Genomic DNA, 21,308 nt, shown 5'->3' with positions numbered 1-21,308 from the left:
ACCCGAGAGTCGCTGTTCTAAGGTGGGACAGTGACAGAGTCACTAAACACCTTGAGATCAATGCAACAGGCCTCGGCCCAGGAGTGGGGGCTGCTCAGGGCAGCCAGTGCCCGTGGGGGAGAGTCTCGCTGACTCGCACTACCCCCATGGGACAGCGGGCTCTGGCCACGGGGGGCACATGGCACAGGGACGGGGCACATTGTGAGCGCAGGCTCACCAGACACTCGTCCGAGCTGCAGCCGCAGGGGGAGACGGCAGCTGTGACTCTCGAGGGCTGTGCAAGCAGCTCAAAAACCCCGCAGCTGAGCCGGTTCCCTGCCTCCCGGCCACGGTGACCCCACAGGGGCGAACTGGCCGCCCAGGGAGCCCCCAGCCTTGGCAGCGTGTGGAGAACATGGGAGCACGTCGGGGGCTCGGACGCGGATCGCAGGGGCCGGGGCCAACGTCCAGGGCCAGCCGTCGGACCAGAGGGCAGCGCACCCCATGGACCAGAACTGAGCCCACGGGCCCCTGGGCCCCTCACTGGAGCAGTGACCCTGCAGGCTGCAGCAGCTGCTGCTGGTCCAACCAGGGAGGGGACGTGGGGCTAGATGGACCCTGATTCTGATCCACCTGCCCATTCCTGGGCCGATCTTCCACCTCCCCCCGGCCGGAGCTGAGGAGCCCCCTAACTTACCCCTCCAGTCCGGAAGCTGCACTAATCACCCAAAGCAGGGCCCCCCCACAACCTGAGCAGAAGCAGCAGGCACCAAGCAGGACCCAGGGACCCCTGGCGCCCACCCTGCCGTGCCCAAGAGGCCCCCTCCCGCCCCCCACCCTGCTGGTCGCGCTGGGCACTCACAGCCATGGAGGCTGCCCCACACCAATAGATCAGCTGTGCCAATGTCTCTGGAAGGGGCTGCAGAGGCGGGGTCCCCAGGGTGCCCTTGGGAGCCCCAGACAGGCACTTGGCAGGAGCCCAGGGCAGAGGCCAGTTACTATTGGAGATGGAGACGGGACGCGCAGGCTTGTGAGCAGGCCACAGGGAGTGCCAGGGGCTGGGGAAAACCACAGAGCCCCCCTCACCAGCCATGAGGGGTGGCTGCATGGAGGTGAGACAAGGCTGGGGGCCACTGCAGGTCCGGACATGTGACGCTGACTCCGACCAGGCTCTGCGGGGTGGATGAGAGTGTCGGGGGGCCTGGCCCCCCACGCAGCCCCATCCCCATCCCCCAGTGCCGCTCCAAGACCCCCATGCAGCCCCCAGTGCTGCTCCCAGCCCCAATGCCACCCATCCCCGTAGCCCATCTCTCCAGCCCCCCCACCCCCCCCACACACACCTGGAAGATGTCGTTGGCACACTTGCGGCACAGGTTGTGCTGACAGGGCAGGATGACCACGGGCTTGCTGAACATCTCCAGGCAGATGGGGCAGATCAGCTGCTTCTCCAGGCTGTCCATGCTGTGCGAGTCCCCCAGCATGGGCTTGAATCCCACCGCAAAGTTCATCCCCGCGGCCCTGCCCTGTGCCCCACGCCTGGTCCCACGCTCTGCCCCGGCCTCCCCTTGGGCTGCCTGGCCCTGGCCTGCGCTCGCCCTGTCTGGGCCTCTGGCTCCCTGCGTCCGTCTGCCCCAGAGCCGCTCCCCTGCCCGTCTGCACTCGCTGCCCGCTCCGGCCGCGGCCCCAGCCCCAGCGGTGAGCGCGGGCGCTAATTTTAGCAGCACGTGGGCCCCGTGGAATCCCAGAGCCAATTTTATCCCGGGCCGAGGCTGCAGCTGTCAGCGGCGTCGGGTGACACTGAGTCATGCTTCCTCGGTGGGGCCTGGCTCCAGCGGGGAGCCTGGGGGCAGGCAGCGGGCAGCCCCCGTACTGCTGGGGGGCAGCTGGAGAGCCAGGCGCTAAGCCGAGACCCAGCCACTGGGTCCTGGGCCTGGCTGGACGCGGGAGGCGCTCATGCAGTGGCGGGTTGCCCCAGCTCCCACTGTCCCGGCCTGTACTGCCGGGGGCTCTGGGCCAGGCTGGTGACGCTGGGTCCTGGCAGGCCGGTGTGCTCCTCCCCATCGCAGCCAGTGGCCCTGCGGTGCTGTCCCGGGGAGGCCGGCAGGAGGAAAAGGGCCCCATGCAGCGGGGTGACCCTGGAGGGCAACCTGCTCCTTGGGCTCTGGAATGGGAGCAGCCCCCGCAGCGCCGGCCCTGCCCAGATGTGCTCCCAGGCCAGGCCGCGAGGCACCGCAGGGAGAGCAGGCAGAGGAGGCCAAGCCGCGACGTGCGCGTGCTGGTTACTCCAGGCCGGCTGGGTGGGTGCAGCTGCAGCCACCCCTGGGTTCGGGGGCTGACATTGCTGCAGGGGAGAATTGGGCTCTTGGTGACTGTGCCACACGCCAGGGCCCTGCGCCTGTAATTCCCCTCAGGGGGCCAGCAAGGCCGGCGCGCTCGGGCCCCAGCCCCCTAGCCAGGGCCCCCTTGGAAACCCACGTTCCCCTCCCTCCTGCAGGGGCATTGCCTTCTCTGGGCTGTTCCCAGCAGACAGGCTGGCCAAGTGCCCGGACACTGACAACACAGTGACTGTCCCGGTGACAGAGCCGCACAGCTCTCCTGTGTCACCCAAGCACCCGGCTGCTTCAGGCTGACAGCAGAGCGACTGTCCCGGTGATAGGGCCACTGTGATGTTACGGACATGAACTGGGACCATATAGATCATGGTTGCAACCAAGGTCCTGTAGTGGCACCAAATCTTGTATAAAGGGGATCAAATCAGGTGTCTGTGACAAAGTTATGGTTTGCTGGCTATGATTATGCTATCTGGATGCACGGATCATTTTTGTATTTAAAGTTATAAGTATTGGCTCTGTACTGTCTGTATTTCAAACTTGTGCTATGCTGCTGGGTGACACCCCAGACAATTTGGCATCAGCTCTGCCTAGCCTGCTTGATGGCCCATTAAGGACCATCACCTACAACTGACCCATGGAGAGAAGCAGATACACCTGGTGACTCAGCAAGACATGCAGGGACCTGCCTATGGACAGAACTCTAAGGGTTTTCCAGGCCATGGGCTGGGGAGCTTGTGTTTGGAACAAAGGAAGCAGAGGCCACATGACAAGAGACTATAAAAGGCTGCTGCAGCTCATCCATCTTGTCTTCAGTCCTGCTTCTGACCTCTGGAGGGACTTTGCTACAACTGAAGCTCTGAACAAAGGACTGAGGACCCATCCCAGCGGGGGATGTTCCAGAGACTTGATTTGAACCTGCAGTTTATTCTATCGCTGCTACAAGCCTGAACCAAGAACTTTGCCATTACTGTATGTAATTGATTCCATTTAACCAATTCTAACTCTCATCTCTATCTTTTTCCTTTTATGAATAAACCTTTAGATTTTAGATTCTAAAGGATTGGCAACAGCGTGATTTGTGGGTAAGATCTGATTTGTATATTGACCTGGGTCTGGGGCTTGGTCCTTTGGGATCAGGAGAACCTTTTTCTTTTACTGGGGTATTGGTTTTCATAACCATTCATCCCCATAACGAGTGGCACTGGTGGTGATACTGGGAAACTGGAGTGTCTAAGGGAATTGCTTGTGTGACGTGTGGTTAGCCAGTGGGGTAAAACCCAAGTCCTCTTTGTCTGGCTGGTTTGGTTGCCTGGGTGTGCAAAGGACCCCTAGCCTGGGGCTGTGACTGCCCAGCTCTCAGCAATTTGCCCTGAATTGATACTCTCAGAAGTGTCCCACCAAAGGCAGCATCGTTACAGCCGCACAGCTCTCCTGTGCCACCTAAGTGCCTGGCAGGACGCTCCATTCAGGGTCAGAGCCCATGTTGGCACAAGCAACTGCCCGCTTGTCCTTGGCCCCCCGAGTCCCCCTTTCTCTCCCCGGTCTGCAGGTCTCTGGGCGCCTGTCAGGAGCCCAGCTATGGGGGAGGGCGTGGCTGAGTGGGGGTGCAAGGTAAATTCTCAGAATGGAGAGGGGTAACTAGTGGTGTTCCCCAAGGGTCAGTCCTAGGACCAATCCTATTCAATTTATTCATAAATGATCTGGAGAAAGGGGTAAACAGTGAGGTGGCAAAGTTTGCAGATGATACTAAACTACTCAAGATAGTTAAGACCAAAGCAGATTGTGAAGAATTTCAAAAAGATCTCACAAAACTAAGTGATTGGGCAGCAAAATGGCAAATGAAATTTAATGTGGATAAATGTAAAGTAATGCACATTGGAAAAAATAACCCCAACTATACATACAACATGATGGGGGCTAATTTAGCTACAACGAGTCAGGAAAAAGATCTTGGCGTCATCGTGGATAGTTCTCTAAAGATGTCCATGCAGTGTGCAGAGGCGGTCAAAAAAGCAAACAGGATGTTAGGAATCATTAAAAAGGGGATAGAGAATAAGACTGAGAATATATTATTGCCCTTATATAAATCCATGGTACGCCCACATCTCGAATACTGTGTACAGATGTGGTCTCCTCACCTCAAAAAAGATATTCTAGCACTAGAAAAGGTTCAGAAAAGAGCAACTAAAATGATTAAGGGTTTAGAGAGGGTCCCATATGAGGAAAGATTAAAGAGGCTAGGACTCTTCAGTTTGGAAAAGAGAAGACTAAGGGGGGACATGATAGAGGTATATAAAATCATGAGTGATGTTGAGAAAGTGGATAAGGAAAAGTTATTTACTCATTCCCATAATACAAGAACTAGGGGTCACCAAATGAAATTAATAGGCAGCAGGTTTAAAACAAATAAAAGGAAGTTCTTCTTCACGCAGCGCACAGTCAACTTGTGGAACTCCTTACCTGAGGAGGTTGTGAAGGCTAGGACTATAACAATGTTTAAAAGGGGACTGGATAAATTCATGGTGGCTAAGTCCATAAATGGCTATTAGCCAGGATGGGTAAGAATGGTGTCCCTAGCCTCTGTTCGTCAGAGGATGGAGATGGATGGCAGGAGAGAGATCACTTGATCATTGCCTGTTAGGTTCACTCCCTCTGGGGCACCTGGCATTGGCCACTGTCGGTAGACAGATACTGGGCTAGATGGACCTTTGGTCTGACCCAGTACGGCCTTTCTTATGTTCTTATGACACATGGGGACAGGGCAGATGTGCCTGACTGAATGGGAGAGGCTCCACAACAATCCCCATCCCCCCAAAAACCTGTTCCATTCTTCTTCCACCTACACCCAACAACCCTCCAGGTTTGCTCCCAGGCTCCTGTCCAGCAATTACTTCCCTCTCCCTCAGCTCGTCCGTTACCCCTGACTCCCCCCAGCCTTTGCAATGCTTCTGAGGGGTGTGGGAAAAACGGTTCTGTATTGTAGTTTAAATGAATTATTACTCAGAATTCTGTATTAATATGCCTAGTAAATCTAATTAAAAATGCCTAGTATGAATCTATTTGTCAAAAATCATTTCCTGAATCTTTTTTGGTGTCTGTATTGTTACAAACATACTTGCTGACAGGTATTTTGAAATAAATGACCAAAAATAATTGAAACTGGTGTGATTATATTGTGTTATTTTGATAAAATATGCAGAATTTTATTATATTGTGCGCAGAATTTTTAATTTTTTTGCACAGAATTCCCTCAGGAGTAATAGACTCATTGACTGCCAGGCCAGAAGGGACCACTGCGGCCATCTCATCTAGGGTGACCAGATGTCCCTATTTTATAGGGACAGTCCCGATTTTGGGGTCTTTTTCTTATATAGGCTCTTGTTACCCCTCACCTCTGTCCCAATTTTTCACACTTGCTGTCTGGTCACCCTAATCTCATCTGACCTCCTGAATAACACAGGTCAGAGCCTTTCCCCACTATAATTCCCAGAGCAGAGCTTTGAGGAAAACATCCCATTGTGACTGAAAAATGACCAGCGATTGAAAATCCACAGCTCCTGGTAAACTGTTCCAATGGCTAATTAATTACTCTCACCATTAAAAATGTATACATTCTTACCAGTCTGAATTCGTCTAGCTTCGACTTCCAGCCACTGGAATTAGACCTTCCTCTGCTAGACTGAAGCACCCACTATAAAATATTTGTTCCCATGTAGGTACTTACAGACTGGGCTCAGGTCACCAGAGCACCAATATGTTCCCGCTTGATGGCAGACAACCCCTCAACGTTCGGCTGGTGGACCGTAAGTGCCAGACCTACGACTAGGAAATCATCATCCGAAACCTGTTTGACCAAGATTCGTGGTAATCATCAAATTCAATCTGCTAGTTGCATCGTCTGTTTCTCCAGACCGCAGACAAGTTGCCACTGGGTACTTACAGAGGACGCGTCGTGAACGCCGATCCATTGCCCCAGTAACGGGGCTGGCACCCACCTCTCATGAGCACCCCCTTTCTCTGGCTGACATGCCTGCAAACACAGGTCTTTTCAGAGGACAGCACCCACCTCTCGTGGACGGCCCCTTTCTCTCGGTTGGGTGTGAGCCTGCTTGTTTTTCCGTTCTTACACCAGAGTGGCACCCGCCTCTCGCGAGCACCCCCCTGGCTGATGGTTCTCTCAGCGGGTCTTCAGCAGCTCAGCCCTCCAGCCGAGCCGCACACGCTGCTCCCCCTTCTGGGATAGACAGTCCAAGTTCTTATCTCGGCCCTGATACGGGGCCACAGCGCTAAGGCTTCTCCCAGGGGCACTGCCCAGCTGGGGCCCATCTCGGTACCCGCAGTTGGTGGTGTTTCAGCAGGCCCCACTGGGCTCAGTGGATGACCAGCCCAGTGGGGCCCATCTCGGTACCTCGTGGGCCTGGCCAAGTTCTGTGCTCAGTCCCCCGGGTGCAGCCTGCCTGCACTGACCTTCCGCTGGTCCCGCTGCTCTTCCCGCCAGCCAGGCACCCGGTCTTCAGCAGCCTTCCCTGGGCTTCAGTCCTGTCTGCAGTGAGCTGTTCATGCTGTGCCAGCCAGCCAGGCACCCAGTCCTCTATTGTTGAGCTCCACCCAGCAATGAAAGCTCTGCTCTGCTGATTGCCTTTTATCCGACCCTTCTGGTCCCTTATTGGTCAGTCCAGCAGCCCCTCTGATTGGCCACTTCTCTGCAGCCGCTCTAGGCAGCCTGGAGGACTCCTCGCTGCTCTATTCTGGGGCAGGGTGCCACAGGGCGGCGAGGCCTCCAGTAGGGGGCCCCGGCCCTAAGTCCACCCTGCCACAGTCCCCCTTTCACATATTGTGACCATCTTACAAAAACAGCAACTACCTGCTCAGAAAGCTGGCCAGAACGCCATGGGCGCCAGTGCCCAGACATCACACACGTTAGCCTTGGCACTCATTGGCAGAGCACTGCGCTCCAGTCTGGGCTCGCTCGTCTCACACAACAATGATCAACGTACAACTTAATTCCACCATGCGTATTATTTCGGGCACACTTAAATCTACTCCTCAGCCATGGTTACCGGTTCTCTGCACTATTGCTCCACCCAGTGTTCGCAGAGAGGAAAGCGTAGCAAAGCTTATGATGAAATTGTGTGATATGCCACATCTACCGTTAACTAAAGACTTGTTTAATCCGCTACGTGGTCGTCTGCCCTCACGGCGCCCACTGTGGATAAGTTTACCGGGTGAGGGATTTACGGTAGAGGACGCGTGGCGAGCTTCATGGTTCGCAGAGAAAGTGACAAATAATTAGCTTGTCTCTGACCCCACTCAACATCAACCCGGGTTTGATTTACCACAAAGGCAATGGAGCCTTCTCAACCGCTTTCGTACCAGATGTGGAATTTGTGCTCAGGGGAATTTCAGTGGTGTTTTAGAGCCAGTCACTCTGTCAGCGTGGGCAACCACAAACCCTGACACACATTGTTGAGGACTGCAAAATGACTCAACTTCCTGGACTCTTCATGCCTGAAACATTGTCGATAAGGACACTGGGGCTTGGCTTGACCGGATTGCGTACGCCAAATAAATAAATAAGTAAATAAATCAAGTTACTCCTTAGCTTTCCCTTAAGATAATTAGATTGAGCTCTTTGAGTCTATCGCTATAAGTTTTGTAATCCTTTAATCATTCTTGTGGCTCTTCTCTGACTCCTCTCCAATTTATCAATCTCCTCCTTGAATTGTGGGCACCAGACCTGGATACAGGATCCCAGCAGCAGTCGCACCAGTGCCAAACAGAGGTACAATAACCTCTCTGCTCCTGCTTGAGATTCTCCCGTTTATGCTCCCAGGATGGCATTAGCCCTTCTGGCTACGGTGTTACACTGGGAGCTCATGTCCAGCTGATTGTCCACCACGACACCCAGGGTAGAGTCCCTCTGCCTGTAAGTCTGACCGGCATCCTTTGTTCCTAGTGGTACATTTACATTTAGCCGTACTAAAATGTACACTGCTTGCTTGTGCCCAGCGTCCCAAGGGAGCCAGACCACTCTGTGTCACTGACTTGTCCTCTTCATTATTCACCACTCCCCCAATCTATGGGTCATCTGAAAACTTTATCAGTGTTGGTTTTGTTTTCTTCCAAGTCATTGATAAAACTGTTAAATAGTGTAGGGCCAAGACCCCATCCCTGTGGGACCCCACTGGAAACAAACCCGCTTGATGAGAACCCCCGTCTACAATTACCTTTTGAGACCTACCACTTAGCCAGTTTTAATCCATTTAATGTGGGACAGATTCATTTTTTATCATTCTAGTTTTTTAATCAAAATGTCGTGTGATACCAAGTCCAATGTAGACACTAAGTGAGGTGTCTACACTGACGCTGCGTCGCTCTAACTACGTTGCACAAAGCTCTATGCCTCTCGTCGCAGTGGTTTTCTGATGTCAGCGTAGCAGGGGAGTTCCGTCGGCGGGAGATGCAGCGCAGTGTATACTCGTCCAGTGTTTTGTCAACGAAAGCTGATGTCTGTCAACAAAACCGTGTAGTGTAGACAAGGCCTTAGAGAAGTCTGAGTATGTTACGTCAACACTGTTACCTTTACAGTGGGAGGGAGGGATAGCTCAGTGGTTTGAGCGTTGGCCTGCTAAACCCAGGGTTATGAGTTCAATCCTTGAGGGGGCCACTTAGGGATCTGGGGCAAAATTAGTACTTGGTTCTGCTAGTGAAGGTAGGGGGCTGGACTTGATGACCTCAAGGTCCCTTCCAGTTCTAGGAGATGGGATATCTCCATTAATTTAAATTTATTTATTTAATTTAATTTAAATTTACCAATCAAACTTGTCATCTCATCAAAAAATAGATCCTGTCAAACTAACTCAATGTATTTCCCATAAAGCTGTGATGATTGCCATTAATTATACCACCCTCCTTTAATTCTTTATTAACCAAGTTCTGTATCAGCTGCTCCATTTGTCTCGCCTGCCCCAGATCGGTGCTATGCCCCCAGCTTTGGAAGTCTCTTGGAGGAACTCTTCAGCGGGCCAGACGTCCCAGCGGGTCCCACTCTTCGTGCAGCCTCACTGCCTCCCGAGACTGGGCTTCCCCAGCTCTAGCACTTCCTACTTCTGGGTCCAAAGGCACCAGCCAGTAGCCTTTGGTGAGATCCGTGGTAATGAGGTACCAGGCCCCACCCCAACTTGTCTAGGGTCTCATCAGTCATAAGCATGGGGTAGGCATTGGAGACGGTGATGGCACTGAGCTTCCAATAGTCCACACAGAACCAGATCAACCCGTCCTTCTTGGGGACCAGCACCATCGGCGAGGCCCAGGGGCTGGAGGACGGCTGGGTCACCCCTAAAGCCAGCATGTCCTTGCCATCTTTCTGCAGGCCTGGGCTGGTTTCCTGTCTGCAGCAGACACCAAGTAATGCCCAGCATGTGCTGTATCTGTTCACCCTTGGCGCCAAAGGCATTCAAGAGACTTTTCCTTTGAGTTGTCAGTGACTCACAAACAGGTAACAGAGTGCCCCTCCCCCTCCCCTTTTGCCCACCCTTCTCACAAACGTTACCCTTCAGGGTTTCGAGATCCCTAGGTGGGGATCTACTGGGGTCAGCTACCCCCCCCCACTTTTTGCCTTTCCCCAAGTCCCACGTCTGGGGCACCCCCACTGGTTTGTTTCCCAGGACCCAGGCTTAGCCCCATCCCCTTTGGGTTTCTTTTCATACCCAGACCCACTGGCCACAAACATCTGCCAACCAGCCTGCACGGCACAGCTCCTTCAGCTTCCCACTAGCCCCAGGTTCAGCTCGCAGGACAGATCCTGGTGCTGCTCGAACCCGAGCAGCTCGTGAAAACGTGTGTGGAGACAAACTCCCATCGGGGGGGTGGCTTCCATGTACATCGATCCCTTGGGCACTGCGCACGCCAAAACCTTGTCCTGGGAGCATCCACGCCCTCCGTCCGGCTGTGCACCTCTACCGCCAGGGACCGGGCGGGGGGCCAGACGGTGGGGCCGGTCTGCAGGGGGGACCAGGCTCAAAGCGCAGCCTTCTCAAAGGCCAAGGTCTCCAGCACCCTCCCTTAAACGGGGCACTTTGTACACCGCAGGTTCCCGTGGACTCGCCCCTCAACGGGACCTCATGCTCCTCCTCCCTCCAAAAGCTGCTGCGGCTGCTTGTCCTGGGACAGCCAGTGTCTCAGCCAGCTCCCTCCCTCCCGCCCTCCGCTGCAGCTCCAGAGAGGGGAACTGGGCATGAGGACGCCCTGCTACTGCCTTCATTGCGCTTGGGCTCTCCGAGCCCCGCCCGGGTCTGACCAGCCTTCTCCTGCTGCACCTTGCTTTACTTCCGCCGCTCCCTGCACCACTCTGCCATGCTCTTCCTAGCGAGGGGGTGTCATGGACCCACAGGATCGGGGCTCTGGCCCCATCCTGGGAACAGTCTCTGGGAGGGGCCTTCAGTGGGCCAGACCCCCCCCCCCAAGGGTCTCACTCTTCCCCCGGGGTGAGCCACGCGGCCTCCCTGCCTCCTGAAACGGAGCCACTGGGCTCCTGCCTCCGCCCATCACTCTGCCCAGCGAGTCCTGCTGAGCCAGACACCCGGGAGAGCCTCGGCCGCTTTGCAGGGACCCCTGCGCCCGCCAGTGCCTGCAGCGACACCAGGCAGCCTTTCCCCCAGAGCCAGTCTTGGTCCCCTGGGTGCGGCATGGGGGGCCCTCGGGTTAAGACACAGTCCAGCTGGCCAAGCAGTTGTGGGCACCGCTTCCGCTCCCTCCTCTGTCTGTCCGTGCCAGGCAGCCCCAGGTCCCACCAAAGGCCAGCTCCTGTCCCAGCCTTCGGTCCCCACCTGCCGAGCCCTGCAGAGTCCCCAGCCCCATCTGCTGGAGCTTGTTCAGTCCTGGGGCTCCCATTGTCCAGCCGGATCCTCCCTTGAGCTGAGGCGGGGTCAGCCTGGCCTTAACGCCCCGCCAGGCCTGACACACCCCTCCTGCCCCTGCTCTGCCCTAGGAGCATTTAACTCCTCTGCCCCTGGGGCAGCAGCCCCCAACCCGGGAAGTCTCACCAGGCTCAGCCTTCAGGAAAACACTGCAAGAAATTCCCAATTTGTTGCAAGGGGGCTGGCGTGCTGCTGTTGGGGGAGGGGGAACCCAAGGTTGACGTGGTGCCACTGGTGGGGGAGGGGGGCACTGGGGGCTGGCCTGATGCGGTACCGTTGGTGGGGGCCCAGCAGCGCGGGGGGAGGATGGCTGGGGGGTGGGGGTTGAGCCACCTGACGGAGAGAAAGGCCAACAAGCCTGGCCCTGTGGGTCGGGGGAGGGGCTCCCTCCTGAGCGCCACGGAGCTGCCCTGGTTAAAGGGCCGGGTCATCCCCTGGCCTGGTCAGTCCCTGCCTGGTCTCTGCTACCAGCATGTGAAACTGGCTGGCCCCTCCCACAGAGCGTAGCCCCATGGCCTCTCTGCCCCATGGGACGGCAGGTGTGGCACCAACCATGGCACTGGAGAATGCGATGCCTCTGCCCAGCCACGCCCTGGCACCCCCACCTGCCCAGCCATGCCCTGGCACCCCCACCCGCCCAGCTGATTCCAGCCCCCAGGCCAGGGCAGCCTGAGCAGACAATGAACCCTGGGCACAGTGAGCAGGCTGTTGACACCGCAGCTCCAGAAGCCGTCAGTGGCCCTGGCAGGGCAGCAACCTGGACCCATTGCCCCCTCCCCATGCAGCACCCCCGAGGGAGGGAGGGCAGCCCGAGGCAGCGGGGGGACGAGCATTGGTGGCTCCAGCTCACAGCGACTCCCTTGGGAGCAGAGGCCTGGGCAGGCGCCTTCCCCAGGCCAATCTCCAGGTGGGGGAGGAAGCTGGACTTGGGGGGGGGGGAGGGGAAGGGGGTTGTGTTGGGAGGTGCAGTGCAGGGAGCAGCTGTGTGGTGGTGGGGGGGTGTGTGATTCCAATGGCCCCTTACCCTCCCCCAGGCCCATTCAGCCTCTAGAGCAAGGCCATACCCCACTCCCAGCTCTGCCAGGTGCCTGCTGGGCAACCATGGGGCAGGCGCTGCCCTGCCCCCCCTTAGCACAGCACAGTGGGGGCTGCTGCAGCGTCCAGCAGGCCAGGGGCACGTGGCCGTAACCGCTCCACTCTGAGCTCAGCCAGGCGCTGGGGGATGGATGCAGGAGGTGCTGGGGGGCTCTCCAGGCCAGCTGAGGTGGGGGGCACAATGGGCCCTTCCAGCTGGACTCCACCCCCCTCACACCTGGGCCCCAGCCAATGTCACCCCAGCTGACCCCCCCAGCCCTGCCCCCTTGGCACTGCCACAATAATCCACACGCCACAGCCGCTCCTGACTTCAACAGAGGGACAGGTCCCCACACACACCCCGAAGAGCCCCCCCGCTCACAGCTGCAGTGCCTCTGAGCCAGTGTAGGGACCAGCCCCGGGCTGCAGGGGGCAGGATGGCGACCGCTCTCCAGCCACAGGCACACACTGGGAAGGGGGAGGGGGGCCTTGGGCAGGGAGTCCCAAGCTAGGACAGCTGGGTTCACTCACGTCCCTCCCTGACCCAAATCACCTAGGCTCCCCCCCGCCCAAGGAGGAGCAGAACCTGGTCTGGCGCTGTGATAACATTAGCCTTAGGTCCAGCTGCTTGGGGAAGCAGAGAGTGGCACAGTGGGTGCTGCTAGGCGAGCCCAGCCCGCGAGCCCAGGGTGCCCTTGGCCTGGCTCTCTCCTCACCCCACACAGTGGCAGGAAGTTCCGCAGGCGAGTTATAGGTTATACAAGAACCAGGCAGCTTTGGCTCTTCTCAGGGACCCTCTGATTGCCCAATGGGCCTGCATCAAGGGGCTCACTCCTTCCTCCTCACTCAAGCCAGGCTGCGTGGCTGGCAACGCCCCTCGCATCCCCGAGTGCAGCTGCCAGGGGCTGAGGGCTGAGCAAGGACCCTACCCCTGCTCCGCCGGGCTCCCAGGGAGGAGGCCCAGCCATGTCCCTTCCCCTCTCTGGTCCCTCACTGTCCAGCTGACGGCCCCTGCAGGGAAGCAGGGAGGGCTCCCGCCAAGCTGTGACCACGCACCCGTCGCTGGCTCTGGGCACACAGTAATGCGACAGCGTGAGACCGGCTGGGCCCCCGGGGCTGGGGCCAGTCCTGGGGCACGGGCGAGAGGTCTCTGGCCACGCTCCTGAGGACACAGTCTGGAGCAAGGCTGGGCAGGGAGCAGTGCTGGCAGGGCAAAGACCACGGTGAGAGACAAGCCCCTCAGCAGCCTTTAATGGTGTCATCAAAGCCAGACAACAGGTTCCTTTATTGCCCTGACACCGCGCCCCGGTGGGCCCCAGGGCGCCGGCAGGGACACCACCGAGGCTCAGACACAGTGACTGAGGCTCTGTCTGGGCCAGGCCAGGAGCGCTGGGGGAGGGGGTGCTGCCCCTGGGGGGCAGCAAGCCACAGTACAAGCAGGCCGTGAGTGCGCTGCCTGCCAGGGGCAGCCCAGCCCGCCAGGCCCACGCCCAGCCCGGAGAGCTGTTTGGCACCCGACACAGGGAAGGGACAGGGTGGCCGGCTGGCTCAGCCCGCGGCTGCCCCGTCTCCATGGGCTAGTTACAGTGGGGTTGGTCTCGTTTGCCTCCAGACTGCGCGGCTGGGGCACAGACTTGTGCTTCTCAGGCCAGGGCCCTGCGAGCTCGGCATCCACGCAGCTGTAAACACAGGGTTTGTGGGGGGAGGGGCCCGGCTGGGGAGAAGCCAGGCGGGTGCTGGTGCTGCTGGTGAGTGACTGGCCGAGGGAGGGAGGGGGGCTGTGCCCAGGGGTTTCCAGTCTCCGGTTCCTTGTGCAGCAATGCCAGCGCAGGGAGCCTGGCCCGCCAGCAGGCTGCAGCAGCCAGAGAAGTCACAGCATGAGGAGCCTTGGCAGACGCAGGCGCGAGTCCTTGCAGGAACGGCCTCCCCACAGGCGTTGCCAGTTTACCTGAGATTCGAGCCACAGCCAGGTGGCCTGGCTGCCCCCAGCGGGGGGGACAGGATCCCCGGGCAGCGGCAGTTCCAGTGGGGTTCTCACCCAGAGTCCAGGCGAGGGGACAGGCAGTCGGCAGGTCGAAGCTGGCCTCATGCATCAGTCCTGGGGCTGGCGCCTGGCAGCGGCTCCTCTCCAGCTGCCGCAGGCAGGGGCTGCACCACAATGGGTGTCTGGGTCTCTGAGGGGCGACAGGCTCAGTGAGGGGCAGGGCATTCAGGGGCCTCAGAGCACCCCCACTTCCACCTGGGATCCCCCCAAGCCCACACCAGGCTACCTGCTTGGCACAGAACCTGGTAGCCACAGGCATGGGAGTCAGGGCTCCGGACAGCTGCTCCAGGCTCCGAGAGCAAACCCAAGCAGAGGCCCCAGGGAGGTGAGAGCCATGGAGCCCAAATGGCTATTATTGGCCCACGACTGTGGGCAAAGATGGTGGGGCCCTGGCAGCCAGGGAGAGCTAGGGGAGCCCAGGCTGGGCAGGTCGGGGGGTGGGGGGGAGCCCAGGCTGGGCAGGTCGGGGGGTGGGGGGGAGCCCAGGCTGGGCAGGTCGGGGGGTGGGGGGGAGCCCAGGCTGGGTTCAGGGGACAAGGGAGCTGTAAGTGCTCCTCTGACTCACTGAAAGGCTCCTCCAAGGGGCTGGTGAAAGCCAGGATGTACCACAAATCCTGTGGGTCCGTGACAAAGGGCCACCCACAGCCGGCACCAGAGGGGCAGTGGCACAAGTGTGGGGACTCCAGGAGCGCCCCATCAGCCGACGGGGCTGTCTCCCTCCACGCCTGCCTGGGGCCCCGGGGACACGCAGGTGGGGGAGGCTGTGGCAGGCAGGGCCTGGGGGACGCGGGGCTGGTGAGTGCTGGGGTGAGTCCCAGGGCGGCCTTGCCCCAAGCGTAGGGAGACAATCACCTTGTGCTGGGCCCCCCCTCCTGGCCACTCAAAGCACTGTCACCAGGCCTGTCAGCCGACAGGAGGACCCCCCACCCTCTCGCTGGGACCAACGGCAAGGAGGGCTCAGCCCCATATCGGAGGGCAGGGTCCCCCCGACTGCAACTGGTAGCAGCAAGAGCCGGACTGGGCCCGTCAGGCGGGGCAGCAGGGCAGGCCCCAGGGACGCTCAGCTCCCTCCAGGTGCCTGGATCCCAGCCGGTCTGCTCTGCCCTGCACCCTGCTCACACGCAGCCCTGGTGCCTGAGTGCCACACTGCGGGAGGGACCGACCCCCGGCTCCGCCAAGCCCCTGCTCCCACATGGGCTGCTGGCCCCGCCCCACAGGGGGCAGGAGAGCACAATCCCCCAAGAGCTCCAAGCACTAGGGCCCAGCACTGCCTGCCCCAGCCCAGAGGGGACCCCAGGGTGTCAGCGAGATCCTGACCCCCCTTTCCTCCACGTCCCCCCTCCCTGGTGATGGCTGCCAGGCCCCCCGCAGCCCCTGGGATGGGCCAGGACAAGCCAGCCACAGGGTCGTGTGGAGACAGCGCGGGGCAGGGCAGACGAGAGACCTGCCCAGAGTTCACAGCAAGCTGTGGCCAGAGCCCAGTACTGCCCCCTCCCCGAGCTCCTGCTCTTGCTGTCATCTGCCCAGCACCTGCCCCGTGCTGCCCACCCCCGGTGCTGGCCATGTGCCCGCAGCCTCAGGGCCTCCCCTCCTGCCCCAACCCCCCCGTTACCCTCACTGCTCAACCGCACACCTGCCTGGGGGTGCCCTGCCCCGCTCAGAGCGAGGCTCGGACGAAGGACATGCCCCGGGCTGAGCTGGGCTCCCCTCTGGCAGCAGCACAGTGCAGGGCAACTCCTCCTCCTCACCTTCGGCCTCAGCTTGGATCTGCGCCTCCAGGTCCTCCGGGTTGACATACTTGTAGGAGTCCTCATCCTCTGGCGGACGGCACTTCCCGCAGCAGAAACAGCAGCAGCAACAGCAGCAGCAGCAGGTGACGATGCCACAGCACACGGCCAAGGCCTGCAGGGGAGGGAGCAGCCGGGTCATAGACTCCGAGGGGCTGGGAGAGGCCTCCCAGCCCAGTGCCCCGCACTGAGGCAGGACTAAGGACTGTCTGACCAGCCCTGACAGAGGTTTGTCCAGTGTCGGGGATTCCACAGCCTCCCTGGGCAATTTATTCCAGTGTTTAACCACTCTGACAGTTAGGAAGTTTTTCCTCATGTCCAACCTAAACCTCCCTTGCTGCAATTTAAGCCCATTGCTTCCTCAGGGGTTAAGGAAAATAATTTACCTTCCTCCTCTTTATAACAACCGTTTATCTACTTGAAGACTTATCATCCCCCCCCCCCCCCCAATCTTCTCTTTGCCAAACTAAACAAACCAATTTTTCAATTCTTCCTGGAAGGTCATGCTTTTCAGACCTATAATCATTTTTGTTGCTCTTCTCTGGACTTTCTCTAATTTCTCCACATCTTTCCTGAAATGTGACGCCCAGAACTGGACACAATACTCCAGTTGAGGCCTAATCAGCACGGAGTAGAGCAGAAGAATCACTTCTCGTGTCTTGCTTACAACACTCCTGCTAATACATCCCAGAATGATGTTCGCTTTTTATGCAACTGTGTTCCACTCTTCACTCATATTTAGCTTGTGATCTACTATGACCCCCAGATCCCTTTCCGCAGGACTCCTTCTTAGGCAGTCATTTCCCATTTTGTGTGTGTGCAACAGATTGTTCCTTCCTAAGTGGAGTACTTTGCATCTGTCCTTCTTGAATTTCGTCCTGTTTACTTCAGACCATTTCTGCAGTTTGTCCAGGTCATTTTGAATTTTAATCCTGTCCTCCAAAGCACTTGCAACTCCTCCCAGCTTGGTATCATCTGCAAACTTTACAAGTGTATCTCTATGCCATTCTCTAAATCACTGATGAAGATATTGAATAGAAGTAGCCCCAGGATAGATCCCTGTGGGACCCCACTTGTATGCCCTTCTAGCTTGACTGTGAACCACCGATAACGACTCTCTGGGAAGGGTTTTGCACCCACCTTACAGTAGGTTCGTCTAGGTTACATTTCCCTAGTTTGTTTATGAGACAGTCACTTGAGACAGTATCATATCTCAACTTCAGTAAGGCTTTTATCTTCCCCCTATCCACAAGGCTTGTTACAATGTCAAAGGAGGATATTACATTGGTTTGCCAAGTTTTGTTCTTGACAAATACACGTTCACTGTCACTTATCACCTTATTATCTTGTAAGTCTTTACAAATACATTGTTTGAATATTTGCTCCATTATCTTTCCAGGTACCAAAGCTAAACTGACTGGTCTGTAATTCCCTGGTTTGTCCTTATTCCCATTTAGTGACAAGGGATATATTTGCCCTTTGCCAGTCCTCTGGGATCTGGCTTCCGGGAGTTCTCAAAGATAATCACTAATGGCCCAGAGGTCTCTTCAGCCAGTTCCTTAAGTATTCTAAGATGTATTTCATCAGGCCCTGCCAACTTGAAGTCACCTAACTTGTCTATATAATTCTTGTTCTTTCTTAGTTTAGCCTCAGATCCTGCCCCATTTACACCGATGGTCAGACTGACTGTGAACTCCCACCATGGGTGGCTCAGGGTCTGGGCACCCCACCCACCTCCAGTGGGGCACCCAGAGCCCAGGAGACCTCTCCGCATCAAGCCACGTGGCTGGAGCAGCCAGCGCTGGAGAGTGGCCCGTGGTGTCTCCGTGGGAGCCCGACAGGCACACAGAACAGGCCAGGGGGGCTGTGCCCAGCAGGCAGCGGGCACTCACCTTGAACCACCACTTGGACATGAGGAAGTAGTACTTGACGCTCTCCTCGCCAAACTGCTCTGCCACGTAGAGCCCCATGGAGCCATACTCGTCATAGATCCGCCGCTTGTTCTCGTCATTCAGCGTCGCGTTCGCATTGTTGATCTCCTTGAACTTCTCCACTGCCTCGGGATTCTCGGGGTTCTTGTCCGGGTGGTACTTCAGGGCCAGTTTCCTGCATGGTGCAGGGGAGCGGCAGGGCTGAGGAGACGTCCAAAGCCGCCCCCCCAGATCTCAGGTGGGCACCCAGAGAATCCTCCCTCCCTTTTCCCTGGGGCTTGGAGGCCCTAAGCTCCTTGGTATGACCCTGCCCCATGCTGGGGGCAGGAGGACCCTTGGGACGGCATGGTGTAACTCCACCCTGCAGTTCCAGGGTGTGCATTCCTCTCCAGACACAGGGCCAGAGCCCAGCATGCGTGCGGAGGCACTCGCCTGCATGGCTGGCTGGGCTCTCCCTGCCCCAGCAGGTCCGGCAGCGGAGGTGCAGCCACAAAGGGCCTGTGGGAGAGGCTGGGGTCGCTGGGCCCAGCAGGCGGGCTCCCTACCTGTACGCCTTCTTGATCTCCTCTGAAGAAGCCCCCTTCTCCAGGCCCAGGACTCTGTACAAACTCTCCCCGGCCCGGGACATTTTCCGCTGGGGTCGGCCGGGTTCCGCCATGTTGCTCTGTATTGGAGGGGGAATGGGGGGATGTAAGTCAACATGCCCATGCGCTGCAAGCTGCAGCCACCACTTTGTGGGGCAGGACTGGTGAGGACACAGGGAGCTGGGCGCAGGGCCTGGCACGTCAGCTATTCCAGCTCCCCAGAGCGAGCAGCGGGGCATGTGCTGGCCAGGATCCTGTCACCCACTGCAGGGCCATCTCATCATGGCAATCCAGGCAGGCAGCGGGGCACAGCTGCCCAGGGGGTCCCCCTCCCATCACAGGGCCCGCTCAGCAGAGCCCCCTGGGGGATTATGAAACCATGCAGACACCAGCTCTCCAGCAGAGGGTCAAGCCCGGGGCTCCTACGCTGCAGCCAGCGCTCACAATACCAGCGAGGAAGCAGGGAACAGCAGATTTCCGGCAGGCCCCGCGTGCACCACCTGGCCTGGGGCTCCCACACGCAAGGCCAGCAGTGCCTACAGCTCCCTCCATACCAAACCTCCCCACCTCCATAACACGCACAGCCCTGGACAGCGGAGACAAGGCCACATCAGTGCCAGGTGCAGCAAAGCACACCAGCACCACGGGCCCCCAGCAGCCTGGGGCGACCCTGCCACATGCGCAGACACTCTGGGCAGGCCGCTCGCAGCAGCTGCTCTGCCTCTCCTTCACCCTCACGAGTCAGGGCTGCCAATGGCCAGCACTGCCCACTCCTGGCCACAGGGCCCACAGCAATCCCAGATACATGCCAGCGCAGCACGCCCCATTCCCAGCCATGCACTAACCGCAGAGACATCGAAGTGCATCTCCCCACACAGACACCCCCAAACCCTCTGTCTGCAGCTTGTCAGAGCTCTGGGCTTCTCTCACCCTGCAAGCTCCCCTGCCCTACCCCCAAAAAGGGCACGAGAGCTCAGCAGCAGGACAGGGGCCAGGACGCAGCACTTACCTAGCCAGGTGCTGGGAATCCAGGCTCACCCGGCAGCAGGAATGAGGAAGTGAAACAAGGCAGGGCAAGAACTGGCCAGACCGGGACGAGAGACAGAGAGAAAGCCCAGCAACCAGCCTGCCCACGACCCAAGGGAGGGCACAGACAGCCCAGAAACCAGCCTGCCCACAGCCAGCGCCCACCTGCCCATGACCCAAGGGGGAGGGAGGCGGGGAGACACAGACAGCCCAGCAACCAGCCTGCCCACTGCCAGCCCCTGCCTGGCCCCATGGATGTGACGGAGCTCTTGGGCTTGATCCCTGGCTTGGGGAATCACTTCCTGCTCCGAGCCCCACCCCTCAGCCCAGCCCAGCCAGGCTTGCTCTCACTGACCGGCTGCAGGGCGGGAGCGTGGGGCAGCAGGGTTACGACAGACTTAGCAGGCTTTGAGACTGACCCATGTTAATCAGATTGCACAGAGCGGTGCCCTCACAGCATCAACAGGCACCAAGAACCGAGTGGGTCTCGCCTGCCGGGGCTTGGCCCGAGCGGACCGGACTTGGCCCAATGACAGCCCAACTCCTGGCCCCGGCTCTGGCCGACGGTGGATGGGGGGCACGGCACACGCAGCTGCCCCAGGCAGCGGGAGGGGTGATGAGCCGGATCCCAGACCCTTCCCTCACTCCCTGGAGGGGTCACGGTGATTGGGGGTCGCCCCAGGTCCCTGGGGGCAGCCGCCAGGAGCTCCGGGCGGGGACAGCTCACACCGGCCCAGCCCCGCGCGGAGGGGGCCAAGGGCGGCGGCGGAGCTGGGCCGCCCCAGGAGATGCTCCTGGGACAATCCGCGTAGGCAGGGCAGGCGGCCTGGCAGGAGACCGCTCCCGGCACGGGCAGGGCTGTCCCGCGGGGAGCCGCTCCCGGCGGGGCACCGGGCTGGGGGCGCGGGAGGACTCGGGTCCCCAGCTCCTGAACCCGGCCGCTCCCAGCGCCACTGCCCTGGCCAGGCCCCACCGCGGAGCCCTCGACTCCCGCCCCCCGAGGCGGGCAGCGAACGAGCCCGGCCCGAGCCCCGGCCGCCCACGGGCTCGCAGCCCGGGGCCCAGCGAGGGTCGGAGTCAGCGCCGGGCCGGGCCGGACCCCCCGACGCAGCTCGGGGCCGCGCGGCAGAGGCCCCGGCCCCGCCCGTCTCGTCGCGGGGAGTTCCGCAGGCCAGCGACGGCGGGAGGAGGGGGAGGCTGGGCCCGGCTGATCCGCCCCGGCCCGCCCATGACCCGGCCCCGGCCCCGGCCCGTCTCTCACCGGCGGCTCCCGCGGCCCCGCTCAGTCTCCACCACCGACCCGGTAGAACTAGATCCTCGTCGCGACTGCGCATGCGCAGCCCGAGCCCTGCGCAGGCGCCTTAACCCTGACCGGACCCTGCGCATGTGCAGATCCTTGTACGGAGATGAAAGGGCAGAGCCCGTCCCTAGGGACCACCGGGCCTGGGAGCCCCCCAGAGACACAACTCCCGGCATGCCCCGCTCCCCGTCACCCCCCGCTGGCCTCCAAGTCCCGGCATGCCCCGCTCCCCGTCACCCCCCGCTGGCCTCCAAGTCCCAGCATGCCCCGCTCCCTTCCAGATACACCAATTCCCAGCATGCCCCGCTCGCCTCCAACTCCCAGCATGCCCC

At 59.3% G+C, this 21,308-nt stretch overlaps 2 protein-coding genes across 2 annotated transcripts in view; both read right to left on the bottom strand.

Moving 5' to 3' along the window:
* The window catches only part of TRIM54 (tripartite motif containing 54), a 34,127-nt gene extending 32,640 nt beyond the window's left edge, over positions 1 to 1,487 (bottom strand). The window contains exon 1 of the mRNA XM_065400611.1: positions 1,320 to 1,487. Within this exon, the coding sequence (XP_065256683.1) occupies positions 1,320 to 1,487 (168 nt within the window). The remainder of the gene's footprint in view (positions 1 to 1,319) is intronic.
* Positions 1,488 to 14,233: 12,746 nt separating this feature from the next.
* Positions 14,234 to 21,007, bottom strand: DNAJC5G (DnaJ heat shock protein family (Hsp40) member C5 gamma). The gene is made up of 5 exons (XM_065401334.1): positions 20,938 to 21,007; positions 18,612 to 18,730; positions 18,028 to 18,241; positions 16,097 to 16,250; positions 14,234 to 14,478 (listed from the first exon to the last, which is right to left on the bottom strand). The coding sequence occupies exons 2-5, from the start codon at positions 18,722 to 18,724 to the stop codon at positions 14,390 to 14,392; spliced, it is 570 nt and encodes a 189-aa protein (XP_065257406.1). The 5' UTR covers positions 18,725 to 18,730; positions 20,938 to 21,007; the 3' UTR covers positions 14,234 to 14,389.
* Positions 21,008 to 21,308: the final 301 nt, after the last annotated feature.

Source organism: Emys orbicularis, chromosome 3 (assembly GCF_028017835.1).
Source record: "Emys orbicularis isolate rEmyOrb1 chromosome 3, rEmyOrb1.hap1, whole genome shotgun sequence".
Taxonomy (NCBI): domain Eukaryota; kingdom Metazoa; phylum Chordata; order Testudines; family Emydidae; genus Emys; species Emys orbicularis.
The sequence above is the reverse complement of the archived record's forward strand: the minus strand, read 5'-3'. Positions and strand labels throughout refer to the sequence as shown.

Coding starts and splice junctions, on each gene's coding strand:
- DNAJC5G (XM_065401334.1), bottom strand. CDS start 18,724: ATGGCGGAACCCGGCCGACCCCAGCGGAAAATGTCCCGGGCCGGGGAG. Junction 18,242..18,611: donor GAGATCAAGAAGGCGTACAG/GTAGGGAGCCCG, acceptor TGCACCATGCAG/GAAACTGGCCCTGAAGTACC. Junction 16,251..18,027: donor TGTCCAAGTGGTGGTTCAAG/GTGAGTGCCCGC, acceptor CCTCCCCTGCAG/GCCTTGGCCGTGTGCTGTGG.